General features: G+C 36.6%; 1 protein-coding gene across 1 annotated transcript in view; it reads left to right on the forward strand.

Annotated features, from left to right (window-relative positions):
• Positions 1-23153, forward strand: part of KHDRBS2 (KH RNA binding domain containing, signal transduction associated 2) — a 336178-nt gene that overhangs the window by 284878 nt on the left and 28147 nt on the right. Inside the window, exon 7 of the mRNA XM_088531225.1 lies at positions 17131-17213. Within this exon, the coding sequence (XP_088387351.1) occupies positions 17131-17213 (83 nt within the window). The remainder of the gene's footprint in view (positions 1-17130; positions 17214-23153) is intronic.

Raw genomic sequence — 23153 nt, forward strand, 5'->3', positions numbered from 1 at the left:
AGCTCTTCAGGTTATCAAGCCATCATGGTATATGAGGGAAAGTTTTCTCATAGATTTGATTATTGAATAAGAGATAAAAATCAGTTCAAAAGTTGCTACAGATATTCATGGAGATTCATGGCCCACCTGATGGGCTTTTGCCACCACTGACATAAATGCAATTGGTTTAAAGCCGGGGACTATGTCTGAGAGATCAGGAATCCGTGTTTATTCTAGATGCTATTTCAGCCTCGCTATCTATACTGTTTATAGTCAAAATTTTGCTACTATTTATAGTTAGAGACAGCACTGTAAGCTAGGTGCTAGGAGCGACCTTCTATGTGGGCCACAATGACTGGTCATATGTGGGTGGATAGAGTGATTAATTGGTATGACCACACCTGGTGTACTTCATTAATTTTACTATATTTCTGTAAATTGTGCCGTCACAAAGATATGTTTGAACAAGCAGTTCTCCTGCATGCTTTGCCTATGGGCATAACAGAAGATGACAGCTAGTGTCGAAATGGAAATATGAATAGCACGTGTGACAGCTATAGATACACCTTGACTTGGCTGATAGGAATTTCAAAGGAATACTCGTGGTTGATATTAACTTTTCTAAATACAACTAATAAAACTAATATATAGTTTTATTATTAATACATAGTTTTATAACCACTGAAGTTTGTTACCATTGAAATACTTTTTGGTCAAGAAGACCAATTTTTCAGAATGTTTCCAATGTTATGTCATTGTATGAAAATGTCTAGCCCCACATCCACAGAAATGATTTCATGGCTAACTCCTTTATTTTTCTTAGTGCTTAGTATTAATCCTTCATGTTGCTGCCTAAATATCTCTCTAAATCTAATTCAGAGGCCTTTGGAGGGATTTGTAGTCTGTTTTTTTCCCCCCTTATCAGATCTTGCTTTTTCCCCACATTTTCTTAACATCTTCTCTTTTATAATTTACTTAGAAGAAAGACTAGAAATTCCTCTCTCTTTTTTCTTTTAATTTGTTTAACAATTTACAACACTTCTATTTTTTGTTTGTTTTATTTTCTGCAATACAACTTGGCAAACTTGAACTCTATAGAGCCTTGCTTTCTGCAGACTCAGGCTGTCTTCATCTCTGCTCCTAAACTCTGTCTTGAAAGTGGAGGTAACATTTTAAACTTATCATCACAGCCTTCCTCACCATAGAAAATTTAATTTAAATGTGCAATAAAAAAGGCAAGCATCCTTTTGTTGGTTGTTAATAGGAGCGCTACATGGTAGAAAGTCTTCAAGATAAGTAATTCTCAATAGAAAGCACCTAACACAGGAGGATATAATTTTTTAGAAATATAACAAAAGAAATTTTATGTCCTACTAACCCAGAAAAGCTGTATTTTGAGGTTGATCTACACCCTATGGGTAGAACAGTATAAGAGAGACACCAGCAGGATTTAGAGTTTGTTTTTCCTTACATATCAGGGACACTGGTATTGGCACTATTCAGCCACAATATAGCAAACTGTTTGATGTTTCTGTTAAAACACTCCTTAAGGCAATGGCTTTTTAATTAAATTGTATCTTTTGGTTTATTTTGTCTTGTATATTTAGAAATAGCACTATTTTTTCTTAGCTTGCCTGCTCTATTTTATATGATGGTGATGAATATTCTATTAAAAAAAAAAAAAGGTTTTCCCTTCACCTCACCCATATTGATTAGCAAAAGTGGCATTTGTAGGTTATACTTTTAAATGACTCTATAGGGTGCTGATGACTAAAGAGAATAAATCGCAGAGGTCTTTGAAGTAGGTAAACCTTGATAGCAGCAAAGGGTGGGCAGAAGTAAATTTAAGATCTTCTACAGCTTAACAATTTTTGTGAAGAAGATCCTCTTCTCTCTCTTTTCACTCCTCTGGAGGATAACTGACTTTCTTGAAGGGTCTTTGGAGGCTGTAGCAAAATGTAGAAAAACATTCATTTATAAATTCATCCTCAGATATTTCCGTTTATAAATTAATGTGCTAATCATCCATTTCACTGTGTGGAAGAGCAGGGCAGCTCGGCAGGTCTGGAGCAGTAGGAATGTGTTTCTTTCCTGCCACCTCCTGGGGCCCCTGCCCAGGTGCAGGTCCATTCCCAGCAGTTGGAACTGGTCAGAACCAGCTGGATCCAGCAGTAACGGGCAAAGGGCGGCCCTGGGCCTCCCTCCTGCCTGCCCTTTGTGGCCAGTACAACAGCAAAACCTACCCTAGATCTTTCCTTGCCTGGTTTGGTGGGTGTTATTCTAGTCTAGATCAGCCCCTGCAATTGCTTTGCACAACACTGAATGAGTGGGGGGAGAACTACTAGCAGATATTTTACTAAGTAAATTAATTTAGTAAACTAATTTGAGGAAATACTTACAAAATGTGTGTGAATGGTTGTTTTAACTTCTAGGTGTGTATATCTTGGGGCTGTTCTTAAGAAACAACAGATTTCTGTCATAAGTTTTCACTGAACACTTTCAATTTCAGGAAAAAATTACACATTTCTAGCCAAAAAAAGGAAATGAAAAAAATACATTTTATTGTAAAAGTTTGCTGTAGTTAAACCAAAAATACAAATATAAATTTATTTCAACTTTGAAAGCTTTCCAAGAAACTCTACTATTTTTACCTTATGCTCCTTGGATTTTCTTCTGTTACTTTTTTACTTTTAACACTGATATCTACTAGTATCATCTGAACATATTTGGAAGGCATATAAAGTCCCTTAGTAGTCTTTTCTGAGTAGATAAAATATAGTATAATTACAAAATCTAGGAAGCACAAGAAGTATTTCTGAAACAAACAAACAAAAATGGCTTCAAGAATGGAATGTTTTAGTAGAAATAGAAGCAAGGTATTTAAAAATTTTGAATTTTGAGAATATAAACAGAGAAGCAAGTGTTAGGGTTAGAAACAAGTTGGAAGAACTACATGGGATGTCCCTCTGGGAACAAGCATTTGTCTGCTGGCCATTTTGCTCTGCGAAATTTAATGTGAAGCTGTATGTGTAAGAACAACTGAATTTCATATATTTGGTCAAGAAGACCAATTTGCACACACACATACACGCCAATTGCATTGGTAGCAGTTGTTATCCAGCTATTGTAAAAAAAAATAAACATGATGTGAGATAAGATTAAATGATACAGGAAATATCAAAGATGAAGGTAATCACAGATCTCTTCACTATCATTCCTTTCAAGTAATTTGCAAGGGAAAATTAACCTGTTTTCACATAGAAAATGTGCTTAGGTAAATCACATTTTTTGCAGAACCAGAAAAATTAAGTCTTTTCACACAAATAACTTATTGTGAGATATTCAGTCAAGTCTCAGGCACACCAATGAAGAAGAAAGCATTGCTAGGTGTACATACTAACTTTCAATCTTGCAATCTTAGGAGGGTTTCGTTATGCCCTCATTATAAATGTGTGAAAATGTGTGTCAGAGAAAATTAAATGATAGTATGAGGGCAGTCTACGCCATTTATGTGAGTGACGTCAAAGCCAAAGAGCAGAAGGTGTGTGAAGTTAGTATAGCAGTTCTTAAATCCTATTCATCGACTATTACAACATGAAGCCAAAGTCCTACGAGTCTAGGCTGTAATGAACAAAACCACATTGGAGTATAAATATAATTGCATGTTTTAAGGCGATACCCTCTTTTTGTTGGCTGTGGACTTCTAAACATGGATCTATAAGTGTTTGAGTTGGCAAAGCTGTTCATTAAGATGTTGGCAACATTCATTAAAAAAACTCTCACCAGTAGAATCAATATCTAAGCTACCGCTAATGCCGATGGGAGCAAGATCTGATACATGTGCCATTTAGAAAAGTGTACATGTGATGCAGACAATTCAGAGTTTTATTCGTTGCTCAGAAGCAGACTTCCACTTTGATTTTGAGCATGTTAATTACAGCAGCTTATCTAACCTCTATTTTCTTTGTCTGTATAATGATGTGGATAGTGATAATTACTTATATCACTGTTTTCCTTGAAAGTTGAATTCGATAATATATGCAGCACCTAGTAAGGTGCAGTATAATTATTTATATTATATTAGTCAATTTATATTATATTAATATATATTAATTTATATTATATTACATTAGTTTTGTTGCCACTATTTAAAATAATTTTTGTTTCTGAATTAATTCCTACAATTCAAATTTATACATTTGAAAATGAAATATTTCTTGCTTAATTTCTTGATTTTGCTGACACTGAAGTCCATGAGACTTTTCCCACTGATGTAAGAGGGCACCTAACTGAGTTGAGTGGCTAATTTGTTGCTTCCTGCTGTAATTTTATAAAAATATGCAGATTAAAATGTCAATGGCTTTTTTCCCACATGGTGTGAACAATACAGGAGACAGATTAGTCATGCAGAAAAATATTTTCCTTTTCTTCTACCTGTCAGTTCTCTGATCAAAGATAGTATCTATGAAAAGTAGAGAAATAATCAGGAAATGGGAAATGCATGGAGGGACTCTTACTAAAAGGCAAAGAAAAAGTATGAAGTATTGCTTTTGTTTGTTTCACCTTGTCATTCTCAAAGACAATTAGAAGAAAATTTGAAACAAAGGATTTTTTTTTTACAGTGATAATATATACCTAAACATCAAAAATTATTTCTTAGTTTCAAAGACATTTCCAGGATGGAAATCAGAGCTTTAAAATGCTGCCATTTTCATCCAAAATTGTACTCAAGATAAAGTGTGGTGACTGACATCTCAATTGCAATGCTATGGAAATTTTGTATAGCATTCTTGACTTGGACAGTTGATTAAACAGACAAGGATATCTAGGAATTTCAAAAGGGATGTTTGGGATTTGCGGTTTCAACAGCTACCTACAAAGGAGTAAAAAGCCTTTTAAACCACCAGTGGAGGAGAATAGAGAATTTTACCTCAGAGGGATTCCGTTTCTGCTCTCTGTGGGCTAACATGTTGTAAAGTAGCTAAATATAATTGAGAATAACTCTTGCACCAGGATTACTCACCAAAACTTTCTTCTCCAAAAGTATGTCTTAGCCACAAAGTTGCATATTCATCTAGATAGGAGTGCCAGTCTCGCAGAATAGTTTAAAACCTTGTTGATGTAATAGCCTTCCTCATTAGAAATGTAGCTTCTTTCTGAAATAGGTGTTGAATGAGGTTTGGCACTTCCTCTATGTGTTGTGATGTGCTCCTTTGGAATTTTAGAAGTGATAACAGCTGTGCTTTGTGAGCAGCTTGATCATCATGGATGTATGCAGAAGATATTCTTGTTGCATGCCAACTGGCTCAAACCCTTCCTGGATGATAAGTGAAGAACTTCTATTTAGTGAATACTAATTAGGCATTACTGGGATACAATTTCTGAGCTGTTCATTTTTGCCAAGACTAAAGCAGCTACAGTATTTCCCAGAAGAAAAGTTTTAGGAATATAAACTTCGGTAGCTTAGATGCTTCTAGATTTGAGGCATATATTCAGTTAGCCTCAGTTTTGGAGGATTGGTGCTTGCTTAAGTCAGCTAGGGTGAGATGCAGTTTAATAATTCATGTTTAGGATGTCTAAAGTGACAGTAGGCAGCTATGCGCAGCCACTGAATTGAGGTTCAGAGTCTACCATATGTGAAGGTCAGATAGTGAAGCACCTAATTCTGACACTGACATCAAAATTAATTGCCTTAATCTAGACAAATTCCTTAAATTGCACTTTCCTCTAGTAGACATTGATGACAAAGGCTAATTGTAATTATAAACTCTTGCAGCTCTGGAAAGTGGATACATGTGCCTTGCAACAGCTCCGAAGCAGACATATAAATTCCAGAGAGCAATATATTGATTAGAAGCGTCATCTATTTATCTATATTACATATATTAGCTATCTATATTATATATCTGTATTAGCTATCATAAACCCACAATCCATTTCAACTCTAGGGCTTCAGTTTTTTTCCATGGTTTAAGGTAAATTATTCTAATGTCTTCTATCCTTTGCTGATAACAGCAGGAAGTGTTGGAGTTGAATATGTGTATGCACACACACACAAACATATATATACACATATCTATATTCAAGGAAAATAAGATAATACCCTCAAGGAGAAGCAATGACACATGGAATGTAGGTAAATAGATCCACTTGAAAGGCTGCCACTCATACTCTGGATCTTCTCCAACAAAAGCTAAACTAAGATATGACTGACTATTGGTGACTTAGGAATCACTAAGAATTCTTAGAAGACTAAGAATTGGTGCACTGTTTTTCTAATTGTTGCCCTGAAATAACTCTCCTCATTCTGAGCCAGTCCACTTTGAAGTGAAATAACAGGATTTCAGGGAAAATATTTCTACAGAGTCAAGAATACCTAAGCGGTCCACATGCTTGGGGCTGCATTCCCAACAACTCATCTCCAAGAATCCCCAAGAAGCTACTGCAGGCACCCACCCATTTCTCTCTTAATGGTTTCATGCCCTTTTCGACTCACTCTTTAACTTTCAACTCTTCAACTCTTTTCAACTTTCAGGCATTTGCTGTTCAGCCTCTTTCCAAGAGGAAAATTGTGTTGTTTATCCAAATGGACTTTGGTTTTGGCTTTTTTAATGTTAATTTCTTCTACAATAAGCTCACCAATATTCGCAGATCATTTTTTATGACATCCATTACATTCAACTTGGGCAGTGTAGCACCCCACATCTTTAAACAAAATAATCCATTTATGTTCTTGGATGTTTATGTCTTGATGAATAGATGAGCAAGGCAAGTTTTGTTTCTAATTTCTTAGGAATGTTTTCAGTTTTGGACTTCTGCTCTGATTTTCCCTACATTTGGATTGCGTATATATTCACCAGTCTATCTCAAGGTCAAAATACAAAATTATGATATAACTTTCTTCAGTAGGCAGGGGTGACCGCTCTTTAAAAGCCAAAGGCTGACTTTCTGATCACCGGTGATTTAACTCTGCAGTGATGCTTGCAATTAAGTGCTATAAAAGTCCCTATTTTGTGTATCAGGGTGATGCTTGGAGTTTACCTAGCACTCTTCTAATTCACACATCTCCAAACATTTTATCAAGGGAATAAATACCATTAGTGCCAGTGACTTATTTCCTATTTAATATTAGTGCTATATTCAAGTCAATAGCTATTCAATATGATAAAAATGTATGCTGTTTGTTGGCTACTAGAGTATGTAGAAATATGGAAATAAGTAGGAGAGCTATTTTTATATATTTTTAAATGGATGGAGTGTGAGAAATCCGCATCAGAGTTAAGTCGGCCTCTTTTGTTTCTTAACTGTGTTAACAGAGTGAGATTTTGGCAGAGATGACACTTTCATTGTAGGACAAAGAACTTCCAGCTGTTGTTTTGCTGATTTACTCTAGCAAGCTGAAAGTAGAGTTCTTGGATGCAGCGTGATGGGACTCTGAGGTGTCAAATGTTTTCGTGAGCCAGATTTGGATATTTCTTACACTGAAATTTGAAAACACAAAATCGCTAACCTTGAGGATATTTTGGTTTCAGGACTGAAAGAGCCAACTTCCCTTCAACTTATATCCCCCTAAGTGAGCAGATGGTTGGAATCAGCAAGAATATTTTTTGTACTTATTTAATTCAGTGTTTTAGTATCTTCCTTGCTTGGCACCGAATTTTAGGAATGCGTGGAACAGACAGCTTAATGAACTGAAGAAAGAAATACGAATAGTTCTTTAAGGGAAGATAATTACCATTTTAAGTAATATTTTGATGTTTCATGTAATCATGTATCCTTTTTTTTTATACTGGGGTGATCCTAGTTGGGGGTGAAACAGAAGCAAAAAACCAAACTCAGTCCCATGATTCTTCTCTGTTTCACAACCCAGCAAAACACTGTAATGAAGCACTGTACAGTGGGCTGACACTGTCTCTGAGAGGCACTGAGCTTTTTTATATGGATTCCTGAGTTATTGATCATTAGAATTACATCTATTGCCCATTATCCCTAAAATATTAACAGAACAAGAATTTGCAGATAAAGAGATAATACTGTTATTGTGGAACACTGACTAGATTGTGATGAAACATGACCAATGTGAACCACTTCTGTATTTTTTTTAAAAGATTTTTAAGAAGAGTGACAGTACCTTCAGTCTTTGACACTATGGCTTATAAAATGAGAGTAACCTTCTACTCAATTTTTAAATATTCAGGCAGAGTCTAAGTGTTAGCTGACCTTTCCCTCTGAATTGATAGTAAAAAAGATGTATCCATAGGACCTCCTTTTCCATTTGGATAAATGCACTTTTCCTCTTTGGCTTTGTTAGCTGTTCTTATCACTCCTTATTTAACTACTTATTAGCTTACATAGTAACTTTTGAGCTTGGCATATAAGACATGATATAAAGTTCACTGAGTTCAGTGTAAAAACTCCCCATAAAATTGCTGTCCTTTAAAACAGAGATCTGAGACACGGTGGATTTTTATCTTATCTGTGGCAAAGTATTTCCATTATATAAACAATGTATAGACGAGTGTGCAGAGTGATGAAAAGTTTTAAAAGACATAACAATTAAAAACTTTTTATTATTATTCCATTAGCCACTTTCTCTGCTCCAGAGAGAGATTTTACTAAAATATATAAGCATCTGCCCAGGGAGGTGGTGGAGTCACCGTCCCTGGCAGTGTTCAGGAAACGTGTAGATGGGACACTTAGGGACATGGTTTAACAGGCAGGATGGTGATGGGTTTGTGGTTGGATTTGATGACCTTGAAGGTCTTTTCCAACCATAATGGTTCTATGATTCTGTAACACACGACTACTTGTAATGCCAGCTATGCAGCTAAAAGTGTTCTGGGTTTAGTGAGAAGCACTAAGAAATGACAGCAAAAATTATTCATATATATAAAAAAACACCAACAACACAGAACTTCAAGTGCATTTGTTAAAAAAAAAATGATATCTGCAGTCTATATTGTGCTTCCACATCTATGGCCAGAGAGTAATTTATTTTCACAGTATTTCTTTCTAGAAAGCAGTCAGGCTGTCACATTTGACAGTGTTTATCTAATGTGGTTGTAAAAAGGGGAACTAGAAATTACATCTCACCAAAGATTTGAGTTATGGGGAGCATCACTTTGTGTTCACTATCATTTTTAGGGAGCGTTGTCATTACTTCATACAGTGTGAGTAAAAGGAATGAAAGGATTGTAGTTATCAAAGAGCAAGACAGGTCCCTATGTGTGTATGGATGAATATATATTTTTTATCTAGTGTATTAATCTACACTGTACAATAGAGGAGACCATTTCTTAAAAAGTTGCACCAATATTTTTACAGTACAAGCCATTTTTATAACTATATCAGATATGTGGCAGCTGTGATCAGCTAGAAACCTAGCTCTTGCTTAGCAGAGCTTGCCAAAATCTAAAATGGTACCTTTTCCAAAATATCATTTGACATTAAGAAAAATGAAAATGTTATTATTATCCTACCTATGAATCAGCGAATGCCAAAATTTTCCTGTAGTCAAGATTTTGTTAATTTTTGATTGGCAAATACGCTAAAATTAGTAGGTGAAAATGGAGGTATATCGATAAGATTCAAATTGCAAGCTAACAAGATGGACTAAAAGACATATTGATATTCCTCAGATCCATACCCGTTGTGCTATGGACTCTATAAGTAGATTGCACATTGACCAGAGCAGTCGTGGTTTTGGATGCTCTGTGGGACTGTGCTGCAGAGGTTTGGAAATCCAACCCTCGACATGCTTGAGAAGGTTTGTAGAACTCCACTCGTGGCCTGTGAAGTGTTTATAGTAGAAATATCATTAGATTTATTCTGTATGGTAAATGAAAATCAGTACTGGTGTGAACCAGTTTGCAGCCTATCAATACTTTTAATCACTTTATGCCTTTAATCACTTTATGTTATTCACTTGTCGACAGGTTGCGTTAGACAAGGTCAGAATACTTCTGTGGGGCTTCATTTTTAATGGGTGAATATTCTCCGGGGCTCTTGGTCTTTTTTGTTTGTTTTGTTTTGTTTTGTTGCTTTCTCTTCCTTTTCATTTCTTACAGGGCCTTAGCATAGATACATGACACTGTGTTTTCCATATGTCAGTCTTACCCTATTCTGCATCTCTAATGCACTTAACCCACTTAATGTATTGAATATGAGGTCTATTCTCTGAATTTTCAGCCGTGAACGATAGCTAACAGGCTGAGACTTAGATAGACCAAAGCAAATACAACTGGATGGTGGAAAGAGTCTAATATCCAGTAAGGGAGGCTGTTCGTGCCATTCCTTCCTCCTGCTTGTGCCTTGCCACAGTTTGGGAACATGTTGCCTCCTTGCTTGCTGCATGACAATCAAGCTGAAGCAGAGTCTAGGAATACACTCCCATAACAACAGGATTTTAATTCCCTTTCTTTAATATAATTTGTGTTACTATGATCCCTGTCTGCATCGCTTAAATGGATTAAAGAATCCACCAATTTTTCTTGTGCCGCATAGAGACCTGCTGAGTACACTAATATCTTGCAATGAAAACCAAATTCTGAGGTCTGTACTAACTGCCTGAGACTTTCTGGGTGGACTTTACTGAAGTGAGTCCAGTGGAGGAAGAGTAGGGTGGTGAAGGGCCTAGAGCATCTCTCTTGTGAGAGAGGCTAAGAGAGCTGGGACTGCTCAGCCTGGGGAAGAGAAGACTGAGAGGGGGGAGGATCTTATCTATGTGTATAAGTATCTGAAGTGAGCCTGTCAGGAGGATGAGGCCAGGCTCTTTTCAGTGGTGCAAAGCAATAGGATGAGAAGCAACAGGCATAAACTGAAACACAGGAAGTTCTGTCTGAACATGATTTTTTTTTTTTTTTTTTTTTTTGTGAGAGAGACTGAGCACTGGAGCAGGTTACCCACTGAGGTTGTGGAGGCCCCTTCCTTGGCCTTGATAAGCTGTATGGACACAATCCTTGGAAATGTGCTCTAGGTGACCCTGCTTGTGCAGGGTGGGATGGAGTAGTTGATCTCCAGAGCTCCCTTCAAACCTTAACTATTCTGTGACTGTGATTCTGTGACTTTATCACACCCCAGGTCACCTCTCCCCTTACGCCACAGCTCCTAGAGGTACTGGCTTGCAGTATGGGGGGCTACTCATAATATGTTCTTGTCGTGATACAGCACAGTCTCAGGTGACTGGTCATGTTTTCAGACACATCTACTTGCGGGAACCAAAGAAAAGGAGGGAATTTTTGGAAGTTCATGTTAAGGTTTTGATGAAGATTTGGGAATCCTGGCTTTTTGTCTTACATGCTGATTAGTATATCTCTGTGTCAGGATTGCATTTGGCTTTGAATCTGTATATTTTCCATTTGACTAAGTTATTCTCAAAAAACACTGGAAGAGTATAAGCACAGAGCTGGGCATATACTGACGATAGCACAGTGAGATTTGTTTAGTAGTATGGCAGAAAAGGTATCCTGACACTAAGATCTATAATGCTATCAAATAGTTTCACAAGAGAAATGGTGGAATCCGTACCACTGAGATTCCAATATTTAAATTTGATTAGAGAAAGCACTAAAAAATGTTCTGAAATGAGGAATCATATTCAATAGGAGCTCCTAATAAGCGATCTGTTCTTTACTATCCCTAATTTCTCTAATTGCATGCTCAAATTTGATGGAATACAATTTAAAGTCTATCTCTAAGTACCTCAATAAATATTAAATATTTTTTACTGTTCTGCCCATTATTATATTCACAAAAGAAAAGTCTCTTCACATGCTACGTTTGCTTTTAATTATACTTGACTTTTCTGCAATAATTCCTGTACAAGATTGTACTAGTTAAGTTCACACTTCTTGCATATCTTTTAAAGCCAAGAAGAAATTCCTTCATTACTTCTAGTTCTTCTGTTTTATACATCATGCTAAAATATATGTTCTAGTTATTCACTGACAAGATCCATTAAAATATGAAACAGCACAGTTAAGAGCATTCTTTGAATATACACTTTCTTCTTTATTTCTGTACAGTACACAGGACCAAGAGTAATTTCCAGGAACATTTTTATTCAAGTGTGATCAACAGCCATGCAAACATTGCTGCATACTCTGCAAAGAGCAGTTTAATCATTCTCATATACAGAAAAAAAAATGGGATTTGTCTCTTCTGGAAATTGATATCAACATGATGCTTAGTCTGTCCAGTACTAAATTAATTTTCAGCATTATCAAGAGAAGTACTTTGACATCTTCAAAATTTAGGTTTGGAAATTAAAAGAAAAATCAATTTTGATCAATTTATACATATATATGTATATATACTGATGAGACAAACTGTCCAGGTTGCAACTTCCAAAATTATATCAAACGTATCACAAGGACTACTGAATAATATTTAGTTCCAGGTCTAAAAAGCAATAGTAGATAAGAATTGTTATTGGTATGTCTTCTGGTTGCTGCATTATCCTCTTTGAAAGGAAAAAAAATCCTTAAGAGTTAATTTATTTAAATACTGAATGAAAAAATGCATAAATCACTGAGACAAAACATGCAAAACTAAATACTCAATTAAATCTCATTTGTCACAATTTATTTTTGGAAATATTTTTCTATAAAATTGTTTTCTAGGAAAATTTTATATTACTAAAAATTCAAATAAGATCAATAAGAGATCAATGATCTTTGTAATAAAATAACACTTTTGGAATTTGACTGAACAAGCAGGTGCCACTTATGAAAATATTTGTCCTAGAAGCTCTGGTATCTACCCCTTGGAAGTAGCAGGGTATCTGTCGTACAAAAGGATGTCAATGATTCAAATACTCAGAGTGTCTGAGTTCTCATTTAGACCTACCTCAGGAATAAAAAGGGAAAATACTTATTTGCCCTGGTTTATATTGTTTTAAGCACTTCAAACAATTTCTTCACTGCTTTTTTTTTCCATCTGAATTTGTAGTGTTTCATGATAAGCTGAAAATACTCTTTTCAGACCTATATAAAATATAATGCTTTTTGCAAATTAATTAACTGCTGCAAACTGGTTTTGAGCTGTTCCAAAGTGAAGTTGTTTTAGCCTTTCTTAATGGCTAAATATATTTGAACAGAAGATAAAAACAGATCAAAAACAATAGAAGTAACGTATACATTTTCTTTTCCTCAGCTTGAAAATGAAAGGCTATTTTTGTGTTTGGTTTTGTGTGCATGTGTGTGTGTGTGTGTGTGTGTGTGTGTGTTTGTTTTACTGCTGCAGTAAAATTGAGCAGATCTCCTAGCTGCTAATCAGCAGTTTTCTCCTGAGGGAATTCTGTAAATTCAGAGAAACGGTTTATAAAATTTGAGAACGTCTTTATATTCAAGGTCCATTACCTTGAATTTGGCCAAGTTATATTTAATCTGCCTATTTCCAGCACCAGTAATACAACAGAGCAAAATTTGCTTTAAATTAAATGTATTTCAAGGTGTTTTAAAGCACCTAACAAAGCATTTCTGGTCTTTGCTAGCATTTCAGAATCCGCTTGCACATTTACAAGGTCTGAGATAGACAGTTCTGTGATCACATTTTCAAGGACTGGAATACAGAAGGGAGAATTACTAGAAATCAAATAGTGGCATTATTTCAAGGGTCTGAAATTTAGCTTGCTGAATTACTATAAAGCTTATTTAAGATTGAAGTGGTTTATTTTTAGGGGACTGTGGCTACAATGAAGAACTACCATGACATGCTTTGAACTGTCAATAAGCTGTTAAACTCAGGTGCCTCAGTTGTCAGTCCTCCAATACAGTTTTCCGTATCTACTATATAAGAAATCTTCCTGCTCTATGGACAGATTTTATGTCAGATCAGTCTCCTGATTATGCATTTCCTGTGGATGTAGGTTCACTATCTGTCCGATTTACTTGAAATTTTGGAGAACAAAATATTAGATACGATAAAAAGATTAAAGCCAATAGTGGGTATTTACAGCCCATCCTCCCTTGGCAGCTAAAGACTGCTTTTTAGTCTATTCATTTCAATTCACAGGAAAATAAATCTTTAATTTAAATGCTAATTATGTGATACTGTCACCAGTGCCACTTGCTCCTGCTATATATTATCACTAAAGTGCTACATAAGTACTATATGACATAATGAAGCCTACATTTTGGAGAGTACATAGCAATTTGATGATGTATCTGAGATTCTGTTTTACTGTGATTGTCTAGGCACCCCACAGTTATTTGTTTCTGTGGTCACTGTCCTATTTTCATCTTGAGTAAAATCAATTTTAGGACTTCTGGGCAGTAAACTAGTTTAGATTGACCCATTATTAGCTTAATTGTTAAGTGCTGGGTTTCTAAACCTTTGAAATATGAAGATATGAATGTGTCATTTGTGTTCTCTGCTTTGTATTCACAAAATCACTGTAACTATGATTACACTGAAATATCATTGGCATTTTCGTGACTATGTAAAAGATGTTCAGCTATGTATATTTTACCATCCAGTTATAAAGGTTCTTCCCAATTCTTGTATATGAAGGACAAGATTGATTTCATTAGGAGGCCCAGTGTACTGAGATCGATTTGTTGCCTGTAGCAAGCAAATCTACTGTGGTTTTAGACGCTAGTTCATATATTGTATTTAAGCCTATGAGTTGAAGGAGTGAAGTATTAGAAGAGTCTTTTCTGTTTCCTCTCTTAGATCTGTTTTTCCATACAGGAAAAAAAATGAAGATTCATTACAACAGGGAGCATGAGTAGCAAAGGGCATGAGCTGTACAAATGCAATGAGAGAGCATCCTAGATGTGCTTCTGCATGTTCTTTCCAGATTTTAACATAAAGTAAAAGGAGTGGGATTTAAAATTTCCCCTAGTTGCTACCATGTCCTGTTATCTATATGTACAGTCAACTGCATGCCAAGCTGTTTGGCACGAGGTATTCCCTGAGCAGCATGCTGCCTGGTTTGGCTGCTGTTCTGACGTGCCTGCCCTCCCCGTGCGTATCTCATGGTGTGCTGGACTGCATTTTGGGTCTCTGGTGGTGTCAAAATTAGGTTTAGTAGCACTGATTTTTACAAGCTCAGATTTCTCTATACCATAAATTGCTTCAAATGAGAACCTAACTTACATACCTAAAGGTTGGTTATCTAAACCTGAGACACCATCCCAGCCTCCCTTTGCAGTCATTGAAGAGACAGACCTTATTTAGAGAGCAAACCAATCTATCCTCAAATAGGTGTCAAAATACACTAGATAGATAGATTATCCTCTAAAAACTGTTTTATTTCTACCTTTTGGTTCTAGAGGGAGTTCACAATGACTAGCTTAGAGGTAGAGCTTTAGAAAAACTATTTTTAGAATCTAGGATTAGATGATATGGATGTGTGAAAGAATATGCGACTGAGTCACAACAGAAAAGAGGATGAAACACTGGATTTATGGAAGCAGCCTGGAGAAAATAGAGGAAACTATGAAAAGACTCCTTTACTGTTCAGCCACTGGCTTTAGGATTGCAATTAGAACTGGGCTTTTGTATCTTCACTTCCTCTGAGGTACAAGACTAATCTCCATGATCAGGAGTACCGTGAATCTCAGACCTCGTCGTTGATCACATATTTGCCAAACCATGTACAGAGTAGTATAACACACTCTACTATGAACTGCTGGGGTTTTTTTTGGATATTTTGAAGTTGGCTGTTTTAAAAAACTTTGCACAATCTATCTTCTATAAAAAAGCTATTGAGTTTTGGCTTCCTTAAAATATCTTTTTTTTTTTTCATGTATTCCTGGGACAATGGAAATCAGCATATGTTCTCTATTGTTATAGAGCAGTTTTCATTAGAAACGTTTGAATTATTTTTTGCCTTGGTTACCCAGAGCTGAAGCCTACCATTTTTTAGAGCATGCTGTGAAAATTCTACTTTGTAAGACCATTTGGCGAGGGGATGGTTTAAATTTGGTGCATTTCGGTATGGGCTACTATTCAAAATGGGATTTTAATGTTAAAGTGGAAATTCATATTTAAAGAGAACAGGTTGCTTTAGACTATTATGTCTATGTTATTGATGATACTTTTTTTTTTAATACTTGTTTCAACATATCAAGCTTGGAGAGTGAATCTGAATAATTCTTTATTCTCTGAATAATTCACTCTTTTGAGTGAATCTGAATAATGATATCTAGGGTGTTGAATTATATTGGTACTTCATTTCTCATTAGGAATTATTGGAATATAAACATTCTTCCGGTTATTTCCTCCTTTTTTCTGGCACACACGTTTTTCAGCTATAACATTCTGTATCAATGGTAAAGTACTACATACCTCCTACTGAAATGAGTGTTCACGATTAATAAAGTCAGATGCTATTCTGAGAGTCTTCTAAGACTTTTTCATGTCTACACTTTGTAAGGAAAGGAAGAAAATACTAAAATACTCCTGTTTACAAGTTATTCCATTCTTGTGTTGATCTGTATTTTTAACTTTTTATTTTTTCCTTTAAATATTTCTACTCTCTGAGCTATGCCAGCTCCAGCCGTGGGTAAGCACGCTGAGCTGAGCTGCGTTTCCTCTAGCTATTCCACTTGGTGTAGGAACTTGTATCATCGCCCTCATCTCCACAGTAGCTGGATCCCGTCCAGCAGGGTACTAACAATGTGACGGACATCTGTCTCACGTCCTCCTGTCCCCAGGGCAAGATTGCGTATTTAGTGATCGAATGTTGAAGACAGAACTGTGATCTGCAAGCATATCTATGTTTAACCTAAAGAGACATAGCAGAACTTATGAAAGGTTTCTTTAAATCATATGTACACCGGTGAAGTCCAGTTCAATGCAGAAGTATGAGGTATCAAAATACCATTATACTTTGCAGCATTATGATACTTCGCCAGAAGTGGTTCCTGTTAGTTTGGAGCTTCGCTTGAAACACTGTGGCTTGAACAAACATAGCAGTTTGTCAATAGATAAACTAAAGTTTCAAATGAGAAGTGAATTTTGTTACATTTGCAATATACAGGCAGCCATTAACATGTATTCATAATTCTTATCAATAAGGCTGCATGTTTCACAGAACAATGGGCAAACATAGCATGTATACATTAACAATGATTACTTCTACAGTCTGATATTATTACTTGGTTTATCAATCTTCTAAGCTATGGTGTTTTATTTTTGTCTTAGGGATACGATGATGGATATGGGGGTGAATATGATGATCCAAGCTATGAGGCATATGACAACAGTTATGCCACCCAAACACAAAGGTAAGAATTTATAAATTTAAGTGAATTATCAGTGAAACTGTTAGAGTTAACATTTCTTTTCCCTTGGTTTTTATATAAATTTCCTGTTTTATTTTTGACATGAAATTCTCAAAATTTCGCAGTATTTTATATAGCTATCAATAATAATAATGGTGGTCAGAATTAGCATATAAAGGAAGAAAAATCCACAGAGGGACTTTTCAGTTCATTGAAAATTGAAATATACTTTTAAAATAACTAAGTGATAACACCATGTTACAACGTGATCTCATTTTAACCTTATTTAACCTTATCCGTGCATTTATTTTCTCTTTATTAGTGCAAAGTGTGTAAGAGTTCATAGTTTCTGTAATGCTTGAACAAAACCGGAATCAAATAAAAGAAAATAATAAAGATGATGGCAAATCCATACTATTCATTGGTATCCACCTTCCTCAGGGAAAACTATGAAATGGAACTTTTGCTTGAGGTAACACTGTTTTTGAGGTGTCTGCTTTCTGCCAGATACTTTCTCAACAACTTTCAGAATGGATAAAAGCAACTAAGTCTGAAAATTTTATTTTATATCATTGCTGTGTGAGTTAATGGAGAGAATTATGTTCATAGTTTTTATAATTCATATCACTGAACAGAGTCAAAAAAAGCTCACTTTTGCCTTCACATACCCAACACGTGCATATATTTCTCTCTACAGTTGGTCCATGTTTATTAAATACAAAATGATCTCTTTTTCACAGTTCAGCTGAAAGCTAAAGGAGCCTTCAGTCAGTTATTCAGAAAATGCTTGGATTGGTTGCTAAGGATAAATGTCGAATCATAGAGAGCCAATCAGAATTTTAACAGGAAAAGAAGTAGCTTTTATTTGAATTACTTGGATTCTCACGAGACAAGAAAATGATGTTTATATGCAGAGTTTTGCACTTTAAAGGCAAGAGGACCTTAAACGCACTTTCTACTTAATCATTTCTTTGCTGAGTGCTTTGCTGATGTAAATGCCTCCCAGAATTCAGCTCTATAACTGCTATAGTGAGTGGCAATGGAGCCAATACAAAAATTCTTTGGAATTATTTTTATAATTAGTGAAGAACATTTAAAAGGATTTGGCACACCTAAATGTGAATCCCTTGAAGTATACTTTAGCAACAAACTTTTAAATAATTATACATTACTTGCTGCACCCATCATGTCACTGTATAGGTGGATATTCTTGTTGTCAAATGTACTCCATTTTGTTTTAAAGAATTCAGCCAATTTTTTGATACAATAGTGAATTGTCACTGGAGATAATCTATGGTTTAAAAATAATAATTGTTTAGAAATCTGTCTGCTATGACATTGTTTTATATCATATGAACTAACTTTCTTTGCAAGTTGATGTCCCCAACAACGAAATATATTTATCAAGTTGATGAGGAGTATAATATGTCAAACTGGAACTAGAAGCAATAATTTGACTCAAGAAAACTTATGAGTCAATTTTTTTTTTCAGTTAAACACATATTAAGAAGTCAAATGTATTTTCCACTAATGTGAGGTCCCTCCAAAATGCCTAATCTCTTTCAAATCTACAAGTGAAATATTTTCCTTCATCATATATGGCAGGATATACAGCCATACTTATCCATGTTTAGTATTACTGAATGCCATGACTCGTCTAGTGACTTAAAAGAGATTACTTGCAGGGTAGCACACTACTCGGATTTCAAATATGTAAAGAATAAAAGAACTACTAAACATGTGATTTGGATTTCTGTATCTTAGGGGATATTTAGTTTCACAGAAATGCCTCCTTATTGAGTCTGGCAAAAATAATATAATAAAATAGCATCACAAAAATACTAGATTAGGTATATATACTAAAAACTTATGCTAATGCCGTGTCCTGTAATTAGTATAACCAATCATTTGAGCAAGATATATAATGCAGACACCCAAGAAAGAAGATAATTTGAACCCCTTCAGAATATTGATCTAGACCATGCAGTATGCAGTTTGTGAGGAAAAAAAACAACAAAATCTTGTAGATGATTTGCTCAATAAATAAAAATAGTTGTGCCTGCCATCTGCAAGGATTAACTGAAATCCTAAGGCATGAGATGAGAGCTGCAAGAGTTTTGCTCATGTTAAGTGCAAGTGTTTTCGCTCCTTTTGTATGGTTCATTAAGGAATTAGTATGTAAATCCATAACGTAGGTCTGAACTCTGGTCTGACTGTCTGTCTCACCCAAACGTTGACCAAGCCTTGTTCTCATCCTCACTCTAAACCCTTAAAACTACACCATGGGCAGAACTGGATGCAAGATGAACTCCACATGCCTCAAAACACATAATAAGTTAAGTTGTGTTTCTCTTCGGACCCAATTCACAGTACATGAAAGTGTTCTGGTAGCCTGCCATCACTACTGCTCTTACCTCTGCCTTTGTCTTCCAGACCTTATATCCACTTCCCCTTACTCAGCAAAGGTCTTTTCTGCCCACTGATATGCTTTAATGGGGCCCTTTAGTCCTTCATTGTCCAAGAGTTGCCCGATACAGAATTTTTATAAATTCGTCTTTGCCAAAGCAGAGAAAAGTGAACATGCTGTGAACACACACTGTTGTGTGTATTCAGTGTATCAGAAGGAGGGGCAAAAATGCCCAGCTGCAAGATGATCCAGCTGCAGGTGAAGATAACACACTCTGTACTTTTATGTACAATTATCTAAAGGTCATAGATGCAACCACATTCCCAGCCAAACATTTTGTGTAGGTCCTTCTGCAAAGAACTCTATCCCTGCCACCCTTCCTGACAGCAGTTCTTCATGACAGCAGTCTGATTTTTAGACTGAAGATAGGGGAATGGGAGCTCTCCTGGAAGAGCCTCAGAACCAGCCTGGAATGGCAGAACCCACAAGTTTGTATAGCTACATGAGCTAACAGGCACCTCAAGACCACTTTGAAATGGACACAATAATCAGCTTGAAGAAAGATGACAGCAGGACCTTGGAGCAGTACATCCTCACTGTGGTAAGTAGTGTGCCACCTGTATCTTTACATTTGGGAAGACTGTAATTTTAGGAATTAAAGAATTAAGGGTTATACCAAATATAGTTAACATTGCAGTCTATATTGCATAAGTTATGTCTTGTTTTAACTAGCAGTCACATTCCTAAAGCCACCCTTTTTCCTGCTCATCTTTCTGTTCCAAAATGACTATGCAAAGTGCAGGGTGATGAAATCTCAGGAAAAATATTTAAATGAGTAACTTGTTGCACTTTCCAACTGTGACAGTAATCATTATTTACAAGATTCAGTAAAAGACTACAGATTTAGCAAGGACATTTAGAAACACTGCTGGTTTTAGAAATATTTTCACTCTGATGTCAAAACACGGGTAATTTTTAAGGTAATTCAGATGAAAGCGTTATCTGAGACCATAGAGAACAAGGAACCAACCATTTCAATGGACAGGGATAGACATCAGATTTGACTCACATCCAGTAGGAATGTTGAACTGCATTTAGAAGTGCTTGATGGAACCTCATTTTTTTCCCTCCTCCTCTCCCTCCCACCGAAATGTGAAAGTGGCTCATATTACTCTATATCTTAGCCTGCACAGACACATCAGGCCCTTTCTATCAGCTAAACTTGGCTTCTAAACCTCTAATCTGACGTCTCAAGCTTATAATGTCCTTTTCATCGACAAGGTGACCATGAAGCAGCAGTGTGCCCTTCTGGCCAAGAAGGCCAATGGGATCCTGGGGTGCATTAAGAAGAGCGTCTCCAGCAGGTCGAGGGAGGTGATCCTGCCCCTCTACTCAGCCCTGGTGAGGCCACATCTGGAGTATTGTGTCCAGTTCTGGGCTCCACAGTACAAGAGGGATGTGGAGCTGCTGGAGAGAGTCCAGCGCAGGGCTACAAGGATGATCAGGGGCCTATGAGGGGCCTTTTCCTATGAGGAAAGTCTGAGAGAGCAGGGCCTCTTCAGCCTGGAGAAGAGAAGGCTGAGAGGGGACCTATCATTGTCTATAAATACCTAAATGGACAGAGTGAGGGAGATGGTGCCAGCCTCATTTCAATGGTGGCCACCAATACGACAAGAGGAAATGGCCACAAACTGAAGCACCAAAAGTTCCATAGGAACTGAAGGAAAAATTTCTTGACTGTGAGGGTGACAGAGCACTGGAACAGGCTGCCCAGAGAGGCTGTGAAGTCTCCTTCTCTGGAGATCTTCAAAACCCGCTTGGACGCAGTCCTGTGCCATGTGCTCTAGGTGACCCTGCGTGTGCAGGGGGGTTGGACCAGATGACCTCTAGAGGTCCCTTCCAACCTTAAGCATTCTATAATTCTATGATATAAATGACATGATATTTAGAAGTAAAATTCTTTTGAATATGATGGCCATCCCTGCTTTATTGGTTCACAGCATGTTGTACTTATGAGGAGCAGATAAGGGTTAGCATGAAGTTCTCAAGTAGTTGCATCTCATCTCAGCAACCAATTAGTATTCGTGTGGGTTTTCCACTCCATTCCCACTTGATACTTAAAACTTGCCAGATGCCTGTTTTGTTGACTAACAGAATTCTGGGATGAAACAAACTTACTGCAGGGGAATGAGTGTTTAAATAGACGTGACCATCACCAGTGAGTCATTCTATCAGAAGATGCCCAATTTCCATTACTAAGGTAGATGTCAGTCTTATGGGATGTCATAAGGAGATGTCATTTCTCATGGAAAGCAGGCCTTGTTTTTCACATTTTGGTGCTTCTTGGTGGTTCAAGCACACTGATAATCTCAGTAGCTTCCTGCCTTAAGTCCATTTTAGAACATGGCAGCAGTTTTCCCATTCCAGTACATTTGAAATTCAGGTTTAAGGAAATAAATATGATTTTACCACAAGGTGTTTTGTGCACTGCTGCATTACCAAAAGTTCCACAGGAACTTAAGGAAAAATTTCTTAACAGTGAGGGTGACAGAGCACTGGAACAGGCTGCCCAGAGAGGTTGTGGAGTCTCCTTCTCTGGAGATCTTCAAAGCCCACTTGGACGCAGTCCTGTGCCACGTGCTCTAGGTGACCCTGCGTATGCAGGGGGTTGGACTAGATGACCTCTAGAGGTCCCTTCCAACCCTAAGCATTCTATGATTCTATGCTAAGAGCAATTATTGAACAGAAAAACAAGCGGAATGATGAAGAAGAACTCTAAAATAGTAGAAACATACATTTCCAGATAAACTATATCATAGACATTATGGGAGTATTCTATTAGCTTCCAAAATATAATGCATTTTTTGATTTTTTTTAGCAGGAATTTATCCATCTGTTGAACTACTGCCCAGGATTCATCAGCTGAGAACACCAAATGACTAGGAGAAAAGGATGAAATGTTTTGAGAGAGGATCTGCCTCTGGCTACACAGAAATTGATAGAGGATTGCACTATACTGCAGGAGAAGTGTGGACAAGTCCTCAGCCAAGACCAATAGAATAACTTTGCAGAAGTGATTCAGTTGCTGATGAAAACCCTGTAGCCTTCAGCTCTAGCACCATACCTGTAGTCATCACCATTGACCCTGTGTCATTAGCAGCACTAGCAGTTTCATTTCAAAGATACCATATCCCATAGCCAAGAGACATGCTCAGAAAACATGGGACTGTGGCTAGCGAACAAACTAGGTGGGATATATTGCATATAATCCACTTGTGCATAACACACACAAATATATGCAGTGTAAACAGCCATGTCTGACAGGGAGTAAAGAAAGAAATAAATGATTTGTTTCAGACTCAAAATTCATGTCTTACAGAATTATCCTGTTCAACAGTATTTGTCCTGAACACACACACATTGATAATTCTTTTGTGTGGATACATTTGGCATATCTACAGTGTCTTTGAGGGTTGCTTGGCTGGCTTGTTTTTCTGTCTTTTGTTCCATTTGTTTTTTTGTTAATAAGCTAACAG

This window comes from Tinamus guttatus, unplaced genomic scaffold, assembly GCF_059628265.1.
Source record: "Tinamus guttatus ecotype Peru unplaced genomic scaffold, ASM5962826v1 Tinamus_guttatus_pri_ptg000402l, whole genome shotgun sequence".
Classification (NCBI taxonomy): Eukaryota; Metazoa; Chordata; class Aves; order Tinamiformes; family Tinamidae; genus Tinamus; species Tinamus guttatus.